Genomic DNA, 21,278 nt, shown 5'->3' with positions numbered 1-21,278 from the left:
TCTACATTTTTGGCGTTTTAAAATCTAATATCATTATAAATATCGAGTTTTTATTTCATTTGTAGAAATTGATTTCTTTGATGTTCGAGGCTTGGAGCGCTTTTGCAAATGTGACTGGATGAAAGCTCTATATAGACTAATCCAAAACGACGAATGGTGTGCAGCAGAAAATGTATACATGGATATATCAACCTGGGTCGAAGGATACAAATATTCATTTGATCTCAAAATACTTTGCAACATAAACAAAGTGCAAAAACATCCTTGGGTTGTTCAATTAATAATGGAATTACTGGATAATGGAAGCAACTATCATACAATGGTTATAGAAAAAGGCGAATCATTCTTTCACACATGCGTCAGACTTACATTGGCAACTGGTTTGTGCAAAATATAAATTACATTATTTCGAAAAATCAAAATAATAATGCGTTATTTAGAAAAGGTATCCTCATAAGTGTACCACATTTATCTTAGGGCCTTTTTATTACTGCAAATATTACAAAAAAATTCAGATAAAAGTTTTTAGCTGGAATAGTAGCTAGAATAAACAACAAATGAATTTGTGTAATATGGAAAAAAAAGACTTGTATTAGTATCTAATTTCTAATACATCAAAATGTGTTTGTGAAACATTGATGACCCCGTATGGCAACATAGTGAAGATAAAACTTTTTTCTTAAATACGAAATTTAATATATTGGTACCCAAAGTAGGGTCTCTTAACTGGAAATATAATTGTGAAACATGAAAGCCCTATTACCATCTGTTCCCAACTATGGCCAGATTAAAGTTTTTTCAAAAGTACGGAAATCATCAAGATTAAGGTCAGAAGGTCAATATAATTGGTATCCAATGAAAGGTATTTCAACAAAGAAGACATGGGTGATGTATGGAAGCCTTAGCTCTTACCATTCGAAAGTAATGATAATGGTTAAAAGATTTTAAAAGTAAATAAAATTCCAAGATCAAGGTCAGAAGGTCAAGGTTATTGGTATTGAATGAAAGGTCTTGTCACAAGAATTACATACGTGAAGTATGAAAGCCCTAGCCCTCATTCTTGAAAAGTTATTACCAAGGTAAATACTTTTTTATAAGTCCGGAAATCTGAAAGTAAAGGTCAAAAGGTCAAGGTTATTGGTATATAATAAAAGGATATGTCACAAAGGATACATTTATGAAGTATGGAAGCCCTAGCCCTGACAGTTCAAAAGTTATTGCAAAGTTTAAAGTATTTTCATAGTCCGGAAATCTCCAAGGTCAAGGTCAGAGGGTCATAGTAATTGGTTTCCAATGAAAGGTCTTTCCATAAAAAATACATTTGTGAAGTATGGAAGCTCTAGCCCGACCCGTTCAAAAGTTAGGGTCAAGGGTAAAAAAAATTCAAAAGTAGGTCAAACTCTAAGGTCAAGGTCAAAAGGGTCAAAGATCATGATATCAAATGAAAGGTCTTTTCACAAGAATTAAATGCATGAATATAAAAGCACTAGGTCTGACCCTTTAAAAGATTTGGTCAATGTTTGTTTTTTAAAAGTAGGTCTAACTCCAAGGTCAAAGGGTCAAAGCTCTTAGTATACAATGAAGCATCTTCTTACAAGGATTAAATATGTAAAGTATGAAAGCCCTGGCCTTTTCTTTACCGTTCAAAGTTATTGCTAAGGTTAATGATTTTTCATTAGTACGTAACCCTCCAAGGTCAAGGTCAAAAGGTCAAGGTTCGTGTTATCCAATTAAATGTCTTGTCATAAAGAATATATATGCGAATTATAAAAGTCCTAGTATCTACTGTTAAAAAGTTATGGCCAAAGTAAAAATTTAAAATATTTGTTTTTAAGTGGGTCAAACTCCAAGGTCAAGGTTAGAAGGTCAAATTAGGTGGTTCCCAAAATAAAGGTCTTGTCACAAGAAATACACATGTGAAATATGAAAGTCATAGCTCCACTAAATTAAAAGTTATGGGCAAGGTTAAAAATTTTGCGGACAAACACACAAACAGAGAGACAAAGAGACAGACAGAGAAACAGACAGACGGACACTACAAAAACTATATACGAAACTTCGTCAACGAGGGCATAACTATATTCCCCCGAAACTTCGTTTACGAGGGCTTAAAAAGATTATCACGCTTTATTTAGTAAATGTTGATAATAATGTGTCTCATTTTATTCAAATCATAGGGTACATGACCTTCCTCGACAAAATTATTTATCCATTAGTTAGGAAAAGAGAACAAAATATCCAAGATTCACATGGAAATACTGTTCTTCACCTTGCTGTTAACCAGAGGACATTTCATGTACACCGTGGAGTTCAAATGCAAGTAGTTCAAAGACTGCTAATAGCGGATGTTAATCCTCTAATTTTGAATAAGCAGAAAAAGACTGTATCGAAATGTGCACCAAGATCCTTTCCTGAACTTTTAGATCTCGTAAAATCATGCGGTAAGTTCACATTCAATACAAAATTCATATAATTTTGCAGTCTTGGATATTCATTTTTATGTGGTTCTCTTCTCTGTGTAAATTTTTCCATGTAACTGATTATTTAGAAGTGCAAAAACAAGCAAAAATTAGGGAAAAGGAAGAGGAAGATAAACAAAAAAGTCTGATGTTACGAAAGCAAATGGAGACAGACAAAAAGAAACACCTAGAACAACTAAGAATTGAGAAGGAATTGAGGTATTTTTAGAGATTTTTTCACATTTGTAGACCTTAGTCATGTTTTTCTGCATATCTTGATGTAATAAAACATTTTAATTAACATGATACAAACTACTTAATCCTTTCATTGTAGAAAGGAGAGAGAAAATGAAGCTGTAAGTCTCAAACAATGTACTTTAAGATGTAAAGCTGGATTAGAATTTGCAAAGGAAAAATTAAAATCAAACGAACTGCGCCTTGCATGTTACGATTTGATTAATATTTTTAATGCAACCAGACATAAATCAGATATGCACAAGCAATTTGAAGACGAAAGTGTTCAACTGATTGTGAATGCGTTAGGAGGTAAAGAAAATCCAGGTAAGTTATTTTCATTCTGTTTGAGCATTTGAACTGCCTTTGTTTGTATCGGTTTGTTGATGTAAGTCTCATCTTTTCTTTTCATGGACAGATATTCCTGAAAAACTAACAAGGATAAACCAGAAGATATTTTTAAGAATTGTGCATGGTCTTGCTGATAAAGAACATTGGAAACAAATGCATATTGCCGTCACTGAGTACAGAAAATACCATTCGCCATCAGATTTGAATGATTTTGCTGCTGGAATGTCTGTGGAACAGGTGTTGAACTGTAAAACCTTTCAGAACAAGGAAGATTTACTGTTGACAGTTGTAACAAACATGTTGCGCAGTGGTGCTTCTCTGCTCTCAGGTAATATTAAGCATACCCTAAGCCTGTCTCCAAACTTAAAAACCACATTTCATCAAAAGACTGAAATTTAAATTTTCAATTCTAGATGGAAAACATGCAATTGAAACAGTGGTTCAGAACAACCATTTTAAAATTTTGGATCGGTTATTTGATTTCAACGCAAATCCTAGTCATCTTTCTGTAGAGGAAGGAGACACTCCTATACATGCTGCTCTTTATATAGCATTAGACAGAGACACAGGTAACTTTTTATCTTTGTTGAAACACAGTATGTGCATCTAAGCTTTTCTTGATCACCTCTTTAAGAGCTACATGACATTGTAGAAAATAAAATATTTTGACAATAAGTATTTCAAGAAAACCTTGTATTCAAAAATGAAGTTAAACATTTGAAACATTAATTTAGAAAATAAAGTTTAAAATAAAAGCTCCAGTGAAATCTATTTTTTTTTTTTTTACATATAGCTGTATAAATTACTTTTCAGGAAATACGTCATTGTTGGCAAGATTTTTAGATACTTTTCAAAAACATCCGGAAAAGTATCCAATGTTAAATCCTATGGCAGAAAATCTTTTTGGCGAAAGCTTGTTTCATGTTGTTGCAAAGGCAAAAAACAATCCAAGTACTTTAGAAGTCACAATTATGCTATGTGAAAAGGGAGTTCATTCAAACATTAAAGATCATGAAGAAAAACTGCCTATAGAATACTTAAAGAGTGACAAAGATAAAAGAATGCCAGTAAGTACAATAACCATAAGAAATTAGATCACTAAGAATTCAAATTTATTGTTAGTGTCTTAAATGGTATATTTACATTCATTAAAAAAAGCAGACCGATTTAGTCGATTCTTTTTATACAGGCAGTGTCTTCGATTCCAATTTCTGTTCTGGCCTTTGAAAACCAATTTGTTTCTGAATTCATGTTTCTTTACATCGGAAAAAGTGCTAGGATGATTCAAATAAGCATTTATCCGTGTAACAAAGTTTGCATAATATGTTTCCTTTTGCATGAGTCCACCACAAATTACTTTACGATGAAAATTTACCTTTATAAACAAATAAGTGTAAACAAAAAAATCAATTAATAAAAAAAATGCAAGATAACTACAGGACTCAGGTCCCAGTGTTGGGCAAATTGGTCTGTTTGAATGGAGATCAAATTATTCATATTTGTCTGGGTAAATGTTTGATCAATGATAATAAAAACACAGTAAGCTCTCCTCATCAAGACCTTTTACCAAAATGAAGCAATTTTTCAAATGATGAGTATGTTATATATATGAAAACCTCTGTGTTTGGTGCTTCTGGAATATTGCTCACATTTAAAATTGTTTCACTTTTATAGTATTTCAGATTAGCATTAAAGGGAGCGAAGCCACAGAGAGCTAAAAATGACGAGCTTGAAAATTCCGTGAACGAACAAAAGACTACACATAAGAAGTCTAAATCTGAACCGCTAGTGCATGACGTACCATTGAAGAAAGACAAACTGATGGAAGAAATCAGACGAATGATCGAAGATTTACAAGATATAAGCATGTATTCTGAAGATGGATTGAGAAACAATGAACCATGCAATTCAATTTCAAAACAACAAGAATGTAGTTCACATAATCTAGAGGAGAGTCAAAAGGTAATATTTAGTTTATATTATTCTTGAATAATAATATCATAGGGATCAATCGGACCCTTTAATCTGATTTAATGAAATTGCGAGGTGTTTTTCAGCTATTAATACTGATGCAACAATTTTGCAGTTAATCCGTTTTATACTATGATTTTTTTTGGTGTGTGTGTGGGGGGGGGGGGGCATTTGGGATGTATATATAGATTTACTCTCTTGATTAATGAAAATGCAGAATGTTTATAAAATATAATGATTAAAAACATTATATTATTAGGAATCATCAACCTCCAAGATATACTTCAATTATACTTTGAATGAAGGAACTAAATTTCAAGTAAGTCTATTTAGCTCCGCAGCAAAATAAGACTTATATGTATCTTTTAAAATAATTTCATGATTCCATTTTTAAATATTGAAAGAAAAAGACTATGCACATAAATTTCTATACAAAATATTTTATTTAGATTGATCCAGATTTTTTTGAAAATCATGAATGGGAGATCGAATGTACAAACGAAGTTTGGAGTAAATTACTCAATCCATCTTTGCCGAAAAGCTGGACGATACATGTCATCCAAAAATTACAAAACCTAGCTTGCGGTGAATTTTCTTTCAACTGCTGTCAAACGATAGATGAGGAAATAGAAATCTACGAGTCAACTCCTCTTTTATGGGAAATAGCTGTCAGCTTTTCAGCGAAACTGTCAGAAAGTGATGGAAAATCCCGAAATGTATACACAGAGATCATACGAGTGTGGGATATTATTGAACATCCGGAAGAAAAAGAAGAGGCATTTCAAAGAATATCAAAATCCATTTTAAGGGGAGAAGAGTGTATTATTGAAAATTTTGTATCATGCCCTGAAAAACTCCAGGAAAAATTTGTAGAAGGAAAAAGAATTCCACGAAAATATTTTCAATGCTCAAAATCCTTTTCGCAAACAGAAGAAGTAAAAAAGTTATTATTTCCTGCAAGTCACATTGCTACAGAATATCACATTCTTAAATTTTACTCATTCACAACAGACATGGCACAATGTGCCATGAGAAACATGAATTGTAAAAAAGATTTTCCATTCAAAGTAACAGAAAAGGAGCATTCTGTGATAAATATAATTTCAAACAAACCGATCTTGTTGCTAGGGAGGAGTGGAACGGGAAAAACAACATGTTGTCTGTATAGACTCTGGAATCGATTTGACTGTCATTGGAGAAAGGAGGTTGAGCAAAAGAAAAACGAAGGTTTACCCCTGTTACTTTCTTTTTACTTCTTTCTTTCTCTATAACATAATATGATTAAATCGTATATATTATTTTTATTAAAGGAAATCATGATGAGGAAGCCACTGAAGATAATATTGAATACAACCATATACGACAATTGTTTATCACCAAAAATATGGTTCTTTGCAATGAAGTTCAAAAATGTTTCCGTGAATTACGAAATGCCAGCAGGATAGGATCTAAACGTGTAACAAATGATGAACGTCCTCTCCCAGCAAAGCTCCAGGATCTTCAGAACGACCAGTTCCCTGTTTTTACAACGTCTAGGAAGCTTTTGCTTATGTTGGATGCATCTCTTCCAGATTCATTTTTTAAACGTGATTCATCTGGAAATCTCTTAGTATGTATGATTCTTAGCATTAGAAACGTTCTGATTATTCATGTATCTCACTTTCATACATGGATAGCATATGCATGATAAAACGTTAATACCATGGTACCTGATCAACGCTGTACTGTTAATTAAGGCTTCCCGGAGCTAAAAATGCATTTAAAACGTAACACTGCATTGTAAAGTTGATTTTAAGCTTTATTTTTAAGTTATGTACTTAGGTACGCCAAAAATATATATATGAAGTTCTCTAGGCTATATGTAAACATATTTGTTACGATATCACATGACTATGTAGATCACTTGACGGTCATTTCTTATTTTTGAAATGTATCACATAAATCACTTCGGCGCAGGTTATTAACACAATTATTATTAACTTTTTGTCACATAAATAAACTCGTTGGATCCTTGTGAACCCGAAATGTGCTTGTGAAAAGTTATACTATTTCTTTGGTACAATTTATTTCACTTTAACTTCAACTTAACGACAAGGGTGTGAAAATACCTCTGAGAGTATTTTCTGCTGAATATCGTCATCTGTTTTATAACAAAGCCATCATACATTTTTCCCAAGTAGGATTCGGTTACATGTAGAGGGGAAACTCCTCTTACATATTTCCACAAAAGATAAATCCTCATTAATCACCGTAGCCAGGCTCTTTTATACACATATTATGAATTCCGCTCTGTCCACGGGTTTTAAAATGGGTTAATGTCAAACGTATATTTTCGTATGAGTTTGAACACGCTGACTCTTAAACAAGAGTAATAACGCAAAGTTATATAAATTATTCGGTTATAATAATATTTTTAAAATATGATAAAAACACGTTTATCTTAAACTAGCATTCTGCATCTTTATATATGCAGATTGAAATGAGGCGTAAAGTTCATGACACTCTCCCCATCTTTACAGCTCAAGTATGCAGTTACTTGACGTCATTTTCAATTATGACGTCATACATTTGTAGTTCAAAAGAAGTGCATGCACGGAGTACACTACAATATTCTCTGGGAAGCCTTATCGTATCTGCGAAACCATTGATATTTAAGAGGTCCTTGTTTGCTTTGCCCCATATTTTCTATGTTTTAATAAACTTTTGAGCGGTTTGTTATCTCCATATACATGTATTTCATCCATGTAATTCTCAAAAGAGTTAAAAAATAGTTTAACGTATTTTGATTAAGAAAAGGAAATAGGCGCAGCAAAAGGAAAACTGATTTTCTCCGACATAAATCAATAGATTGAATTTACTTATATTATAAAGATATACTTAAATGCGGAAACCATTATTTAGTGGTATCGTAATGGACCTTTACGAAGAGCGCTGACTTTTACAGTTAACGGCTTACTTTTACACTAGAACAATGTACGGAAACGCTTTTACGAAAGAAATATATAACTCAACATTTTTTTTCAACGAAGATAACGGATTTTTTCAATGCACATATAAATTGTACTTGACGGAAACGACAATCACTCTACCCTAAACTCTCTAACTTCACATCTAAGTGCCCCTAAAACAATACCTATGACCATAAGAAAGGTTTTCTTATCTATTATCAATAATGCACCAGGTCCTCCATCTATAAAGATTTAAATGTCCAAGTATATCGTCAACTGTTAAAAGTCAGTGCTTCTCGTAAAAGTCCTGTGAGAAAAAATACCAAAAAGATCAAGAATAATTAGGATGATAAAATAGCTCTTTTCATTTCATTTTTAATGAACATTGTGTATAAAATTTTCCTGAAAAATTTTACAAAGTCGTTTATTCAAATAAATTGATTGAAATACAGATTTCTGCTATTTGTGTTACGGTACACTAGTACTAGTTCACTTTTGCAGATTTTCCTGTACATGCCATGTGCACGCATACAATATATTGCAACAATACCTTTACTATTGATTATGCAATTTCGTGTGTTGCAAAGGTATTTTGTTTTTATCTTCTTATATTTTATTGTGAGGAGAAAGTAGTATTTTGTTGTTTTTTTTTTCATTTGGAATCTAATTTCTTAAACATGTTTTTATTGATTTTTCAAGAAGAACTGTTTTTTTTTTAGCTCATCTGAGTTTAAGTGAGCTTTTCTGATCATCCATTGTCCACCCGTCAGTCCGTACCTGTCTGTTTTATCGTCCGTGTGTAAACTTTCCACATCTTGTCAAGATCGTTTGTGCCAAATTAAACAAAACCTGGTACAAAGCATCCTTCGGGAAATTGGAGTTTAAATTGTTAATTTAATCGAGGGGAAATAATCAAAAGAAGACAAAAATAGGATGGGGTCATTAACAAAATGTTCTCCTCGAAAACCACGGGCCAGAAAATCTGACACGTATGAAGAAGCATCCTGTGGTAATATAGAGCTAAAATTCTTAAAATCAGCACTCCCTGGGGTGGAACTGGACCACAATAGCAAATCCATTTTTTACATAATAGTATATATGAATAATCTTAAGAAATCTTCTCAAGAACCATCGGGCCAGAAAAGCTGAAACTTATGTGAAAGCATTCTCAAGAAAAACTGAGCCAGAAAATCTAAAACTTACGTGGAATCACCCTTAGCTAGGTAGCGTAGATTCTGAATTATTAAAATCAACATCTCCGGTGTAGGGCGGGGCCACAATAGGGAATCGAAGTTTAACATTGAAATATATAGGAAAAATCTTCTCAAGAACCTTTGGGCTAGAGAAGCTAAAATTTTTGCGGAAGCATCCTGGGATAGTGTAGATTCTAAATTGTTAAAATCATGATGCCCATATGTAGGACGGGGCCACAATAAGGAATCTAAGTTTTACATTGAAATATTTATGAAAATATTTGGGAAAGAAAAGCTAAAACGTACTAGTATGTGGAAGCAGCTTGGGGTAGTGTTAACCTTAAAAAGATCAAATCATGACTCCCCGGTGTAGGACGGGGCCAAAATAGGGAATCCAAGTTGTACATAGAAATTTATATGAAAAATCCTTGATAGACTTCTCCTCAAAATCCACTATAACAGACCCAGAATAACTGAAACTTAATTTATGTGGAAGCATCCTTGGGTTATGTAGATAAAATATTCTCTACATTATGACCCCTGGAGGTAGAGTTGGATTACAATGGGTATTATAAAGGGGGGATCTGATAGAGTAGGATGGCCGAAGTTACACAGGAGAGAAATGTGACCCTTGTGCTTCTTGTTTTAGTTGAGACAAAAACTTGTTATAATTTCAGTCTGAAGTGCCCGGATGGACAAAAGAGGATGATTCACATAGCTTTCTTCAGCAATGTGAAGAGAATTCTGAAAGTGAGAGTGATGATGGAAGCGATTGGGAGGGTGATTATTTTAATTTAAAAAATGATGCAGAAGAAATGACCAAGAAGCCCGATGTTCGGAAAGAAGTTAACTTCACCATATTCTCTAATGTTGTGTGGCCAAGAATAAACAAAAGCAACGAATATTACCATCCATCCCTAATTTGGACAGAAATTATATCTTTCATCAAAGGATCATATGAAGCTCTGTTGACTGAGTTTGGTTATCTTAGTGAACAGGAATATATCGAGCACGGAAGAAAAAAGGCCCCTAATTTTACAGGGGAACGCGGGGATATATATGCTATATTCTTGAAATACAAACATTACTTGAAGCAGCATTGCATGTTTGACGAAACTGATGTTGTTCGAAACATTTTCAAAAGGTTTTTACATTTTTTTAAAATTACATATTCTTCTATTTTTTATAGAAAACAATTTTATCGAAGATCAGAATTTGTATTTTACCCATTTAAAAAGAGCATTTCTTTTTTTTTTTAAAGGATTGGACGTGGTAGAAAGGACGATTGGAATATTCAAGAAATTTACGTGGATGAGACACAGGATTTTACTCAAGCTGAACTTTATTTGCTATTGAATATTTGTCAAAACCCAAATGATATGTTTTTGACAGGTGACACAGCTCAAAGTATAATGAGAGGAATCTCCTTTCGTTTCAAAGACCTTCGTTCCCTTTTTTATCAATTAAAGAATTACCAAGAGGCCTCTTCAAACATCCAAATTCCAGAAAAGGTAAGCATTGTTTTACGCAAAAACAAAAAAAATCAAGAACAGCCAATTTGTAGTTCAGACCAGCTGGGGGCCATAAGCTCACTTTTGATCTCGGTCTCACTTTTCCCAAAGTAATATATAGTGGAAAAGAGGGATTGAGATCAAAAACGAGCTCGTCTTAGTTTGAGGACAATATTAGGTGTTTAAAAGCTAATAGATAGAAATGCCATTTACTGTCCTCAATATTTAGTTACACATTAAACTTGGAATATGTGTTCATTATTTTAACCTTTTTTCTCATCTACTCCTCGGTGTTAAGTCTTTACCAGAGATCAAAAGCAAATACAACGGACTAGACCTTAACAAATATTAATGAAAAAAAACTTTGTATCATATAAAAGCACTTAAAAATACAGAATATCTGGAATAGCTCGGATTTTCGATACATGTGTGACATATATAAAATACTGAGGAATAATGCCATATCAATATTCATGATACTGTATATTCCACAGATTCACCAATTAACGTACAACTATCGATCTCATACTGGAATACTGTGGCTAGCATCCAGCATTCTAGATGTTCTCGTGGAATATTTTCCAGAATCATTTGACGTTCTGCAGAAAGACCAAGGATTATTTCAAGGACCAGCTCCAATTCTACTAGAATCATGTGATGTTAGGTGAATATATATGAAAAAATTATCACAACTAATTTTAACTACTTAAATAAATACAATCTGAAAATATTTCTATGGAAATGAATTAATTAATACTTTTTATTTCTTCCTACGTAATGTTAAATTTCTTTGAAAATAATTTATATTCCGTTTGCTATTCTGAAAACAAAAATATTCCAAATTCTATATAATGTCATGAACATAGTATTAATTTAATATCGAGGTATATTTTTATTACATGAATATTGTATTTTTCTTTGAAGTGATTTAGCCGTAATCTTAAAGGGGAAGAAACAATCGACATCTCGCATAGAATTTGGTGCTCATCAGGCAGTTCTTGTCGTAAATGAGGATGCAAGAGATAACTTGCCTGAAGAATTGCAACAAGGCATAGTTCTAACAATATATGAGGCAAAGGGTCTGGAATTTGATGACATCCTTTTATATAATTTTTTCAAAGACTCTCAGGTACATCTTGAAATTAAAACAACTTTCTTTTTTACAGTGATATAGCTTCGAGTATACATATTTTGTTTTCTTAAATATTCTGAAAGGAAAGATAAAAGTACATGAAATAGAATTGTAATACCGTCCCTCTAAAAATTTTTTTTTACTCATATGGAAACGCAACAACTACTTACCGGTGCGGACCTTAGCTCGACACTAAGGGCCATTAGTCACACACTACATGTAAGTACAGAAGTTAATTCATACGTAAGAAATCCTTTTCATGCGAACACCTGCTGAGACACTGGACCTTGGTCTATACAGTCTCATCCAAAGGACTTGTCTCCACATCTCGTATTGGATTCGAACCTACGACGTATGGATTAACTTCTGTACTTTGTCTGCGATTATAGATAAAAACTTGAGAAATTGTAATGAAAGAGCAAATGTTTTTGATCCGTATTGTGCTTCCAAAGTTTTTAATTTCTACCCTTAAAGACATCCTTCCAAAATAAAGGGTGCTCTAAACAATAATTAATTAAAGGTGACTATTGGATTTTGAACTGAATATATCCTATCGCTTCATAGATCCCTCACTTGTAGAATCATAACACTTTTGGACATTCTTTTATTAGAGAAGATTGAATTTAGAAAAAAATGATAATATTCAAATTCCTAAAATCTTTGAAGTATAACTGTCAAAATGTTGTAATTAAAAACGTTGACCAGTCCTTTAGCTGAGGAATGTTTATTTATAATAGGCTGGAAAAGAATGGAGAATAGTAACAGACTTTTTGGAAAAAATGAGACTTTCAGAAACTAACGACGAAAAAGGAGGAAAGGATATTGAGAGTCTTTATGAAATAGATTACAGTAAGTTTTCATTTTTTTTCTTAGTATTACTAAAATGAGTTTAACTCAAATGCTTATGTCTTCCTCTTCACATATTCCACATTTTCTTCAGGTGTTTTTGAAGAGGAAGGACGTCCACGACCATTGTCTTTTAACCCAAATAAACACAAAGTTCTCAATTCTGAACTCAAACATTTATACACAGCAGTTACAAGAGCTAGGGTTCATGTTTGGATTTTTGATGAAAGCGAGGATAAGCGAGCTCCAATGTTTGAATATTTTAAAGCTAGAAAGCTTGTACGAGCAGTTAAAGACCATGAAACAAGTGGTGAGATGTAACAAGTAGTTCAGTGATGCATAATTTTAAATTCGTTGATGCATTATTTTAAATTCGTAGAGAACTACTTATCAAGTGGAATGAAATGAATAAACCATGTATTTTATTTAACTATGATAATACTGTGATTTGTTAATATGACAACAAAATCAATTAATGCATATTTTTGGGATTTTAATTCCAAAATCATTTTTATAGAAGATCTTATGTTTGCCGAGGAATCTTGCTCAGAAGATTGGATGCAACGGGGAGAGGAATTTATGAAGAAGTCTCTCTACGATGTTGCTGCGAAGTGCTTCCGTCTTGGAAATGATCATAGGATGGAGAAAATTGCTAAAAGTCACCAAAAAGCATTACTTGCTTCGCGGTAATTGGTTTAATGTCTAATGAATACATGTATATATTGGGCTGCTATTTAATACAGATAGCTCTAAAACCTTTATTTTTTCAATGTTTGTCAAACTATATTGTAAACAGAACAGACAAGAGTAAGAAATTGTAATGGGGTCAAAATTATCTTCTTATAATATCTTATAAATGTTGAGAATATGTGATACCAAATTAAATAACAAACAGCAGCCCGTCATCCAGATCATTCAACATCTTCAAAATTAATAACATGTGTACATGTACGTAACTTAGGTAAAACCGGAAACAGTTGTTAATCGCTGACTGGTAATCCTTCCCCTACCAGATTAGATTTAAATAGGTAACTAAATGCTCCATAAAATACTTACATATCATTAATCTGTGGTCAGATAAATGCTTACTTGTTTTCCTATTCAAGGAAGATTTAAATAATTAATTAAATGCTATAGAAAATACTTATATATCGTTGATTAGTGCACTTGATAAAATAGTCCTTGAAGACCTCCCTCGAGCTCTCTCCTTTGCAACGAACTTGTCTTTTGGTATAATTATTTAGTTCCCGTCTTAACAACAAAGTGCCTTGTTATTTGTATAGGTTTTATGATGATGATGATGAAGTGAGCTTTTCTGAACAAAATTTGTCCGTTAGCTGTCGTAGTCGTCGGCGTCGACGTTAATTTTTCACATTTTCGACTTCTTTTTAAGAGCCACTGGGCCAATTTCAACCAAACTTGACACAAAAAATCCTTAGGTAAAGGGGAGATAATTAAGAATAGTAAAAATGTGGTGATATGTTTTAAAAATCTTCTTATCAAGAACCACTGTGGCAGGGAAAATGAAACTTATATGGAGGCATCCTCGGGAAGTGTAAATTCAATTTTTATCAAATTATGACCCCTTGGTTAAGAGCAGGGCCACAATTGCCGAACAAATTTTAACATGGAAATATATGCTAGGAAAAATCTTTTTTCTTCAAAACCATTGGACCAGGAAAGATGAAACTCACGTGGATCCATCCTCAGGTTATGTAGATTCAAGTTTATTCAAATTATGACCCCCGAGGATAGGGAGGAGCCACAATGGCTGATCAAAGTGTTACATAGGAATACATAGGAAAAATCTTTTAAAAAATCTTCAAGATCAGCAAAGCTATGATTGGTGACATAAATATGGAAACATTCTCATTTAGATTTATTCAAGTTTGTTCATATAATCACCCCCCCCCTACCTGGGGGGTGTAAGGTAAGGCCGTTATGGGCAATCGAATCTTTACATATACATGTAAATATATAGGAAAATCTTTAAATCTCTTCTCATGTATGGCAAATTATACATATATGTCTTATTTATATATTGACAATTTCTCAAGTAATACCCCCCCCCTCCCTAACAAGTAAACTTTTCAATACTGAGCTGATTTTGTGTTTTCTCAACTAGCCCATGTGCTCAGGTCAGCGATATGGCCCATGGGCCTCTTGTTATTACTTTATTTACACGATCTAATGTAATCCGTGGAGAGTTTTGTGCAAATTGTGTACCGAGCTTGTTCCGCTCTTACGGTGTGTGTACATGTATAAAGTCAATTCAGTTTTAGGGTCTGAAACACAATTTGCACTTGTTTGTTTACAAAATGCATTCTTTCAGGAATCATACATATTGACAGTGATATTAAAATTCCTTCAGAAAACACAATAATTAACCGAGTTTGCACTAGTTATTATTACTTTTGAATAATATATAGACAGGGGTTGTTATGAAAGATCGCAGACACATTGATTTACGATAAATCTATTGTGAAGTGTGAAGTATGACCTATGTCTGAATAAATTCCTATGTTTTGTTTAATGGTATGTCAAAAATCAGGTCCATTTACTAAAATCTTGAAAATTTACATCGATTTTACAATGAGGTCATGGGATTCACGTGCATGGAGCAATCGCCTGATGTTAAACCACGTGAGAAACCGATTTCAACCCCTTAAGCTTTATCGTGGTTCAAAAAATCTTTCATTTCTTCAGACTTTTCATGTCTTTTTTCTACTTTAAAATTAAAATATGTATATCAGGACGTGAAACTTTTCTTCTTTCATGTTTTTCGTGCTGTTTCGGATCCTAAAAATAAAGTTTGCAACGAGTACCTGATTAACCAGTTAACCGTCGAACCGCTATTCGGTTTCCCTAAAAATATACTTTATATAATAAATAACTAATGAATGAAATGTTAATTCGTTTATAAGCGTATACATGAACATTTTTCTAATTTTCTTTACCGTTAGACTTAATATAAATGATCGAGTGGTTCACTGATAAGATTGATTTGTTATGATTAGTTTTTGTAGTTAATTCAAAGCTTTGATTGCCAGCAGGCTATACAAAATTTGAAGACCCCAGTTATAACTATTTGCAAACATCATTTAATAATTTAACAATTATATGCAGCCAAAGACATATATACCTTGTAACTAATTTAAAAGAACAGCTAGCTGATTAGCTATCTGTAAAAATTTTTTGAATCGAAGTTTTCGTGTACGGGTGTGACTTCAAATTTGTAAATAATTAATCTCCTTGATTGCGACATAAACCGGGAGCCCAAGAGTAAAAGGTGATTTGACATGATTGTAAAATAGCGTGAAACATTGCATCGATATTTTTCTTCTTTTTATTTAATTAATGTTTTAATTCTAATATCAAAATTATTTCAAGATAGTACGTGCATATGTGTCTTTAAGTTTATAAATAAAGTTCATTCACAATATATTTAAGTTTTACTTCTACCAATGAAAAAGGATAAGATAAAGGATATATATGAATATATTATCCGAGTAACCAGGTACTCGATCGGAAGTTTAAGTGAGTAACCGACTACTAAAATTGTCCGATTAACCAACACTAAAATAAATGTCTTTCTAATTAATCGATCAGTTATGAAAACTCATGCAAAATCATACGGGGACAATTTCCAAGCGATACATGTACATGTAACTGGGGTATTGAGGTATCGATGGAATGAATCATTCAAAATGTTAACGCCTCCACTCTGATCAATTTACTAGCATTTGAAAACTTTTGTCTTTTGTGAGTGTAGGAAATTCCTGGGCAACATCTTGTAGCATTTTAGTCTCTTTTTAGGTATTTTCCTGCCATAATTTTGTAGAAGTGTGGTGTTCTATGACGTCAAATGACGTTCCGATTTTTGGCTGTGTTTTAACGCATTGATCATTTGTAAAAGGCTAGAAAACACTCTTAGACTCTTTAATTTAATTCAAAATTTCTCAAAATGACGGCTTGCCCTCGGGGAATAGTTACTGTCAAGGGTATGATAAAAGAGCTATCCCACACACAACCAGGGGATATGTGTTTTATTATACTGATGTATATTATAATTTCTAAGGTTGGAATTTTCTTTGGAGTAAGATAATACTGCAAGAATGAGCTGAAATCCTGATGACGTCACAGTTCTACTGAAGTCATTATGACATCATCAGGCTATGGATTTAACGCTGGATATTAAAATTGGCGTCAAAAATTGCATGAAAATTTTCCAAGGGGCGGGTAGCAAAAACTAAACCCCGGGTTATAGCTTTCTATGCGGGGAAATTTTCAGACTATAAAGAATATTTATTTTACCCTCTGAACTTTATATAGGAAGCATTTTAACAGAAGTATAATAAATTGCATATATTTGCCCCCACAAAAGTCAAATTTTGAAAAATTCTTGAAATTTGCAGAATTCTATAAATTGTACGAAAAATATATATTAACAGCATATATTATAGTTTCAAAGTAGTTTATTGACAGTTTTTTTTATGACGTCACAAACTAGTCCGATTTTCTATCATATCTTAAAAGTAGGACAAAATGTCAACAGTTTTAGCTTTAAAATTTATAGAGCGCAAGTTTGCTCAGGAATAATATTTACATATTACATTAATATTATCATAGTATATCAAAATATTGAGCCTGATCAGATCTGCGCTCGGTGACTTTTACTCACAATATCGACGTAATATATACATTTTTCTGAAGAAATCATGGTAATTTTCAATTTACGTCATTTTCGTAATGTCGTTTCAAATATATGACGTCATTGTTTTTGAAAATAATTAGTGCTTTGAAATCAGGATATATCCTCCTGTTTAAGAACATAATTTAATATTTCTCCGTCAAAGTTAGATTTTGGGAGCAAATATTGGTTATAACCGAATAAAGATCTTTTTGTATATTTCTTGTTTTACCGGTTTCATGGAAAAGGCACGCTTACAATAGAACTTGTCCGCGAACTTTTCTAACTACCCTCGTATACATGTATATGCACTTCTGTGGAGCAGTGTGTATAAAAGATGCATTTGAAATATAATTTAGAACTACAAAATACTGATATGCTGCTTATTAAGGGGACACAGTATTATATAATCTCTGTCTCTTAGAAGCCTAAAACTTATATTTAAATGAATAAGAAGGGCTCATATTATGTTGTGCTAAGTCATATATAACAAACTTTATTATTGTTTGATTAAAGCATGCACGGAAATTCAGCACTAATTAAAGAGACGTTTCTTTCTGCTGCACATGACTTCCTTGATTGTGAGGTTCCATCCATGGCTGGAAGATGTTTAGAGCTTTCAAAAGAATTTTCTTCAGCTGCTAAACTATATGAAAAGACTAATCAGGTATTTGATTTTCAAGCTCTATTCTATTTATATTTCTGCATTATTGGAAACAAAGTCAGATTATTGCATGTCTATGACATATCAATCAGTAACTGTAAATTGTGTTTTTTTCTATAATATTTAACATCAAAAATTAAATGAGACTTAGATCCACAGCTCATAACAAAGACATTTTATGGTTTACATGAATAAAATTCTTTCATTTTTCACGCATTTTAGTCATTCCTGATATATATTCCCTAATTAATATTCAAATAGAATAGTTTCGTATAAACAAAAAATACAATTAAATTTACTATTTCTAGTCCTCATTTAAAAAATGCTATTTTTCTGAATCATCATAATTCACTGTGTTTTTGTCAAGTTGGAAAAGGCAGCAGAAATATACAAGAAGATACAATTACCCGTGAAAGGAAGCAAATGCCTTGAGCAAGCAGGAAAATATAAGCAGGCAATTAGTCTACTCTGTGACGCTGAACTCTTTGAATCTGCAGTTCATTGCCTAAATAGATTTCGAATTGAAAAACAGGTAAAGTACTTCCCTCAAATCCAATGTCATCTAACAGTTTAAAACAAACTTTGTTTCAAACATGCATATGCTGTTGCGTAGGTAAATGTTACCTTTTTTGAGTCCTTAAGCATATACTAAAATCCCGTTAGAATGGATCAATAAAAAAAATTTAAAAAATATTATATAATTTATCTTTTCGAGTCTAAAAATAGTCATATATAATCATCAAACATATGTGTGCACCAAGTTTAAACGAATTTATGTTTTAAATCCAAAGGCATATGATGTAAACAGTGAACCACTTCCAAAACGTCTTCTAGACAACTCTCCAACTGAAGATCAAACAGAAATCCAGTTGAGCTACAAAGCAGCAGACTTTTATCACAAGCATGGCAAAGTAGATAAAATGATGTCATTCCTTCAGCAACTTCCTGATTTAGATGAAAAAGTAGAGTTTTTAGCATTGCGTGATCGCATTGAGCAGGCAATATCTATCATTAAATCATCTGGTATGTTTTTTTTTCAATTTTTATTAGTTTTAAATAAATCAGTCGAAACAACTATTCACAGACTGTAAAATTCCATGTTTATGTGTGGTCACAACTATTCACAGACTGTAAAATTCCATGTTTATGTGTGGTCACATTTTCATCATTTTTGGTGATATGATTTCGTGGTTTAAGAGACGCAATTGTTAAATAATTGAGAGTTAACATTTCTTCAATGTCATGAAATTGCGGAAGTTCTTATTTGTATATTTTGGGAAAAAATCTATTTAACGAATGTACACCATCGATAAATATTTGTGAATTGTGAGTAGTTTTAAAGATACTACACCTAAGACCGTTTTTCCGTTCCACTACACTATTAATGTGCCTATCATTATACCACCTTGTATTAAGTAGTGTTTTTGTGAGTGTATCCTGCTGTAACAATATTCTTCTTTTACACAGCAAAGTCAACTCATTATAAGTAAAATTAATTTTAAAGCATGCTTAGAAATTTAAGATATAAATTTGATCAAATAATAATTACTCCATTATGAAAGCGTACTGAATTAAAGCCACGTAATATTGTAATGCGAATTCCATAATGCAATGACAGTTTTTGATACGAAAGTAAGAAAAAAAAGTTTTATACTTGACACTCGTGAACTTGAGCTGTTCGAAGTGTTACAAAAATATGAGAACTCCATATCGACCATATATTGATTCTCAAGCGACTAGTTATTGTATAATTAATTCACCCCCTTTACTCGACATATACCAACCAATCGTAAGCCATGATCTCATAAAAAAGAATTAAAAGAGCTAGTAAGGTATCATTTAATGTGCTGTCAGAGTAAAACGGTAACAGTTTCATTTCAACCATAATGGTGTAATTGACGCATAACAACGTCATATATACAGGTTTTTATTCCAAGAAAACAATTTTTTGATGCAGAAATTGAGCATACACTCTAAAACTGAAAGAAATCATTTTATCTCGACTTATCCGTGAACGAGTCAATGTAGCGTCGGTAATACACACATGCGTGCGTCTTTTGACTTATTTTTCAGCATTATTACCCCTTCCCCTTAAAACTGTTGTTAGAACCTAAGATTTTTTCGTCAAAAAGCATATTTGTCAAAGCAAACCTCGTTCGCACATGCTTTTTTCCAAACAAAAATCCTGAGAATAACTGGATTCTATATTTTGAAGACCAGGGGCCCGTTTCACAAAGCCTACTTCGAACTAAGTTATATCTTAGGAAAGAACTTTTTCCTAAGTTCATTACTTATAATTATCCGTTTCACTAACCTCGTCTTATCTTAGGATATTCCTAAGTTATGTCGTAACTTTAGGACAGGTAAATCGATGACTTAGGAAGAAACTAAATATTGCGGCTTCATATCCAGGATTTCTTAATTATGTAGAGAAATAATGTGTTTGGGGAGAGAAAATCCAATGGACTACTTGTACATGGATGACTACGTTCTCTCCAGGTTAAAACTGTTTTACTTGCATGAATTTACTCGGTACTAGGATTTCAATAATTGGCAAACATGTGTCAAAATTAGTCAAAAGTATATAAAAATGCCCGTTCACAAAACTGGAACTGGCGAAATAGATGTACACATGCTGGAATAATTCTCGATCATTTGAAGAGCACGTCTTCGTAAACAAAAAAACTAGCATATGATTCGATCCATTATTATACATGCATGTACACATTATGCTTTTCTTTTTTATCTACATGTACATGTATATATATTTCTTTTATATATTACTAGTATTTTAATTAATATTAAATTTGAATTTGAAATATGATATTTTAGATAAATGGAAACCCCTTTTCCACTTTCTATAAGTACATGATTTTTGATGAACCACCAACCAAGCTCCGGATATATAGATGTTTCTCCCAAAAATTGTTGCATCTAATCTCCTCTAGGACGTTATTATTGAGGGGAATCAAGCATAACGCAGTTTTGTTTTCTATACATCGGTAAAACTATTATACACCCCCCCCCCCCACCTGTGCTCCGTTAGTTCTTCAGACCATGATATTACAACCAGTCTTCCTCGCCGCTTAATACAATGTATAGCTAGCTATGCACGAGATTTCAATAGATTTCCTTTCTTAACCTCTTCTATTAGTATTTTCATATCTGTGATCACGAATTTGGGATTTTTTTCTGGCGTGGCATTCTTATTTTATATATTTGAGAAAGCTTTATACAGCACGAATAACGTTGAGTAGTCATTGGCAAATATTTTTTAAA

General features: G+C 32.6%; 1 protein-coding gene across 1 annotated transcript; it reads left to right on the top strand.

The window, feature by feature from the left end:
- The first annotated feature begins 59 nt into the window (after positions 1-59).
- On the top strand, positions 60-19,109 carry LOC134267507 (TPR and ankyrin repeat-containing protein 1-like). The gene is made up of 21 exons (XM_062749706.1): positions 60-380; positions 2,178-2,441; positions 2,549-2,678; positions 2,794-3,020; positions 3,112-3,372; positions 3,458-3,613; positions 3,858-4,111; positions 4,719-5,006; positions 5,275-5,334; positions 5,465-6,242; positions 6,326-6,624; positions 9,834-10,300; positions 10,418-10,667; positions 11,162-11,331; positions 11,592-11,796; positions 12,537-12,648; positions 12,740-12,955; positions 13,163-13,331; positions 17,852-18,002; positions 18,367-18,531; positions 18,791-19,109. The coding sequence occupies exons 1-21, from the start codon at positions 119-121 to the stop codon at positions 19,088-19,090; spliced, it is 5,184 nt and encodes a 1,727-aa protein (XP_062605690.1). The 5' UTR covers positions 60-118; the 3' UTR covers positions 19,091-19,109.
- Positions 19,110-21,278: the final 2,169 nt, after the last annotated feature.

This window comes from Saccostrea cucullata, unplaced genomic scaffold (assembly GCF_032062105.1).
Source record: "Saccostrea cucullata isolate Sc308-1 unplaced genomic scaffold, CSIRO_AGI_Scuc_v1 ctg1643, whole genome shotgun sequence".
NCBI classification, from domain to species: domain Eukaryota; kingdom Metazoa; phylum Mollusca; class Bivalvia; order Ostreida; family Ostreidae; genus Saccostrea; species Saccostrea cuccullata.
This window is presented reverse-complemented; position numbering and strand designations above follow the sequence as displayed.

Coding starts and splice junctions, on each gene's coding strand:
- LOC134267507 (XM_062749706.1), top strand. CDS start 119: ATGAAAGCTCTATATAGACTAATCCAAAACGACGAATGGTGTGCAGCA. Junction 3,373..3,457: donor TGGTGCTTCTCTGCTCTCAG/GTAATATTAAGC, acceptor TTTCAATTCTAG/ATGGAAAACATGCAATTGAA. Junction 6,243..6,325: donor TGAGCAAAAGAAAAACGAAG/GTTTACCCCTGT, acceptor TTTTTATTAAAG/GAAATCATGATGAGGAAGCC.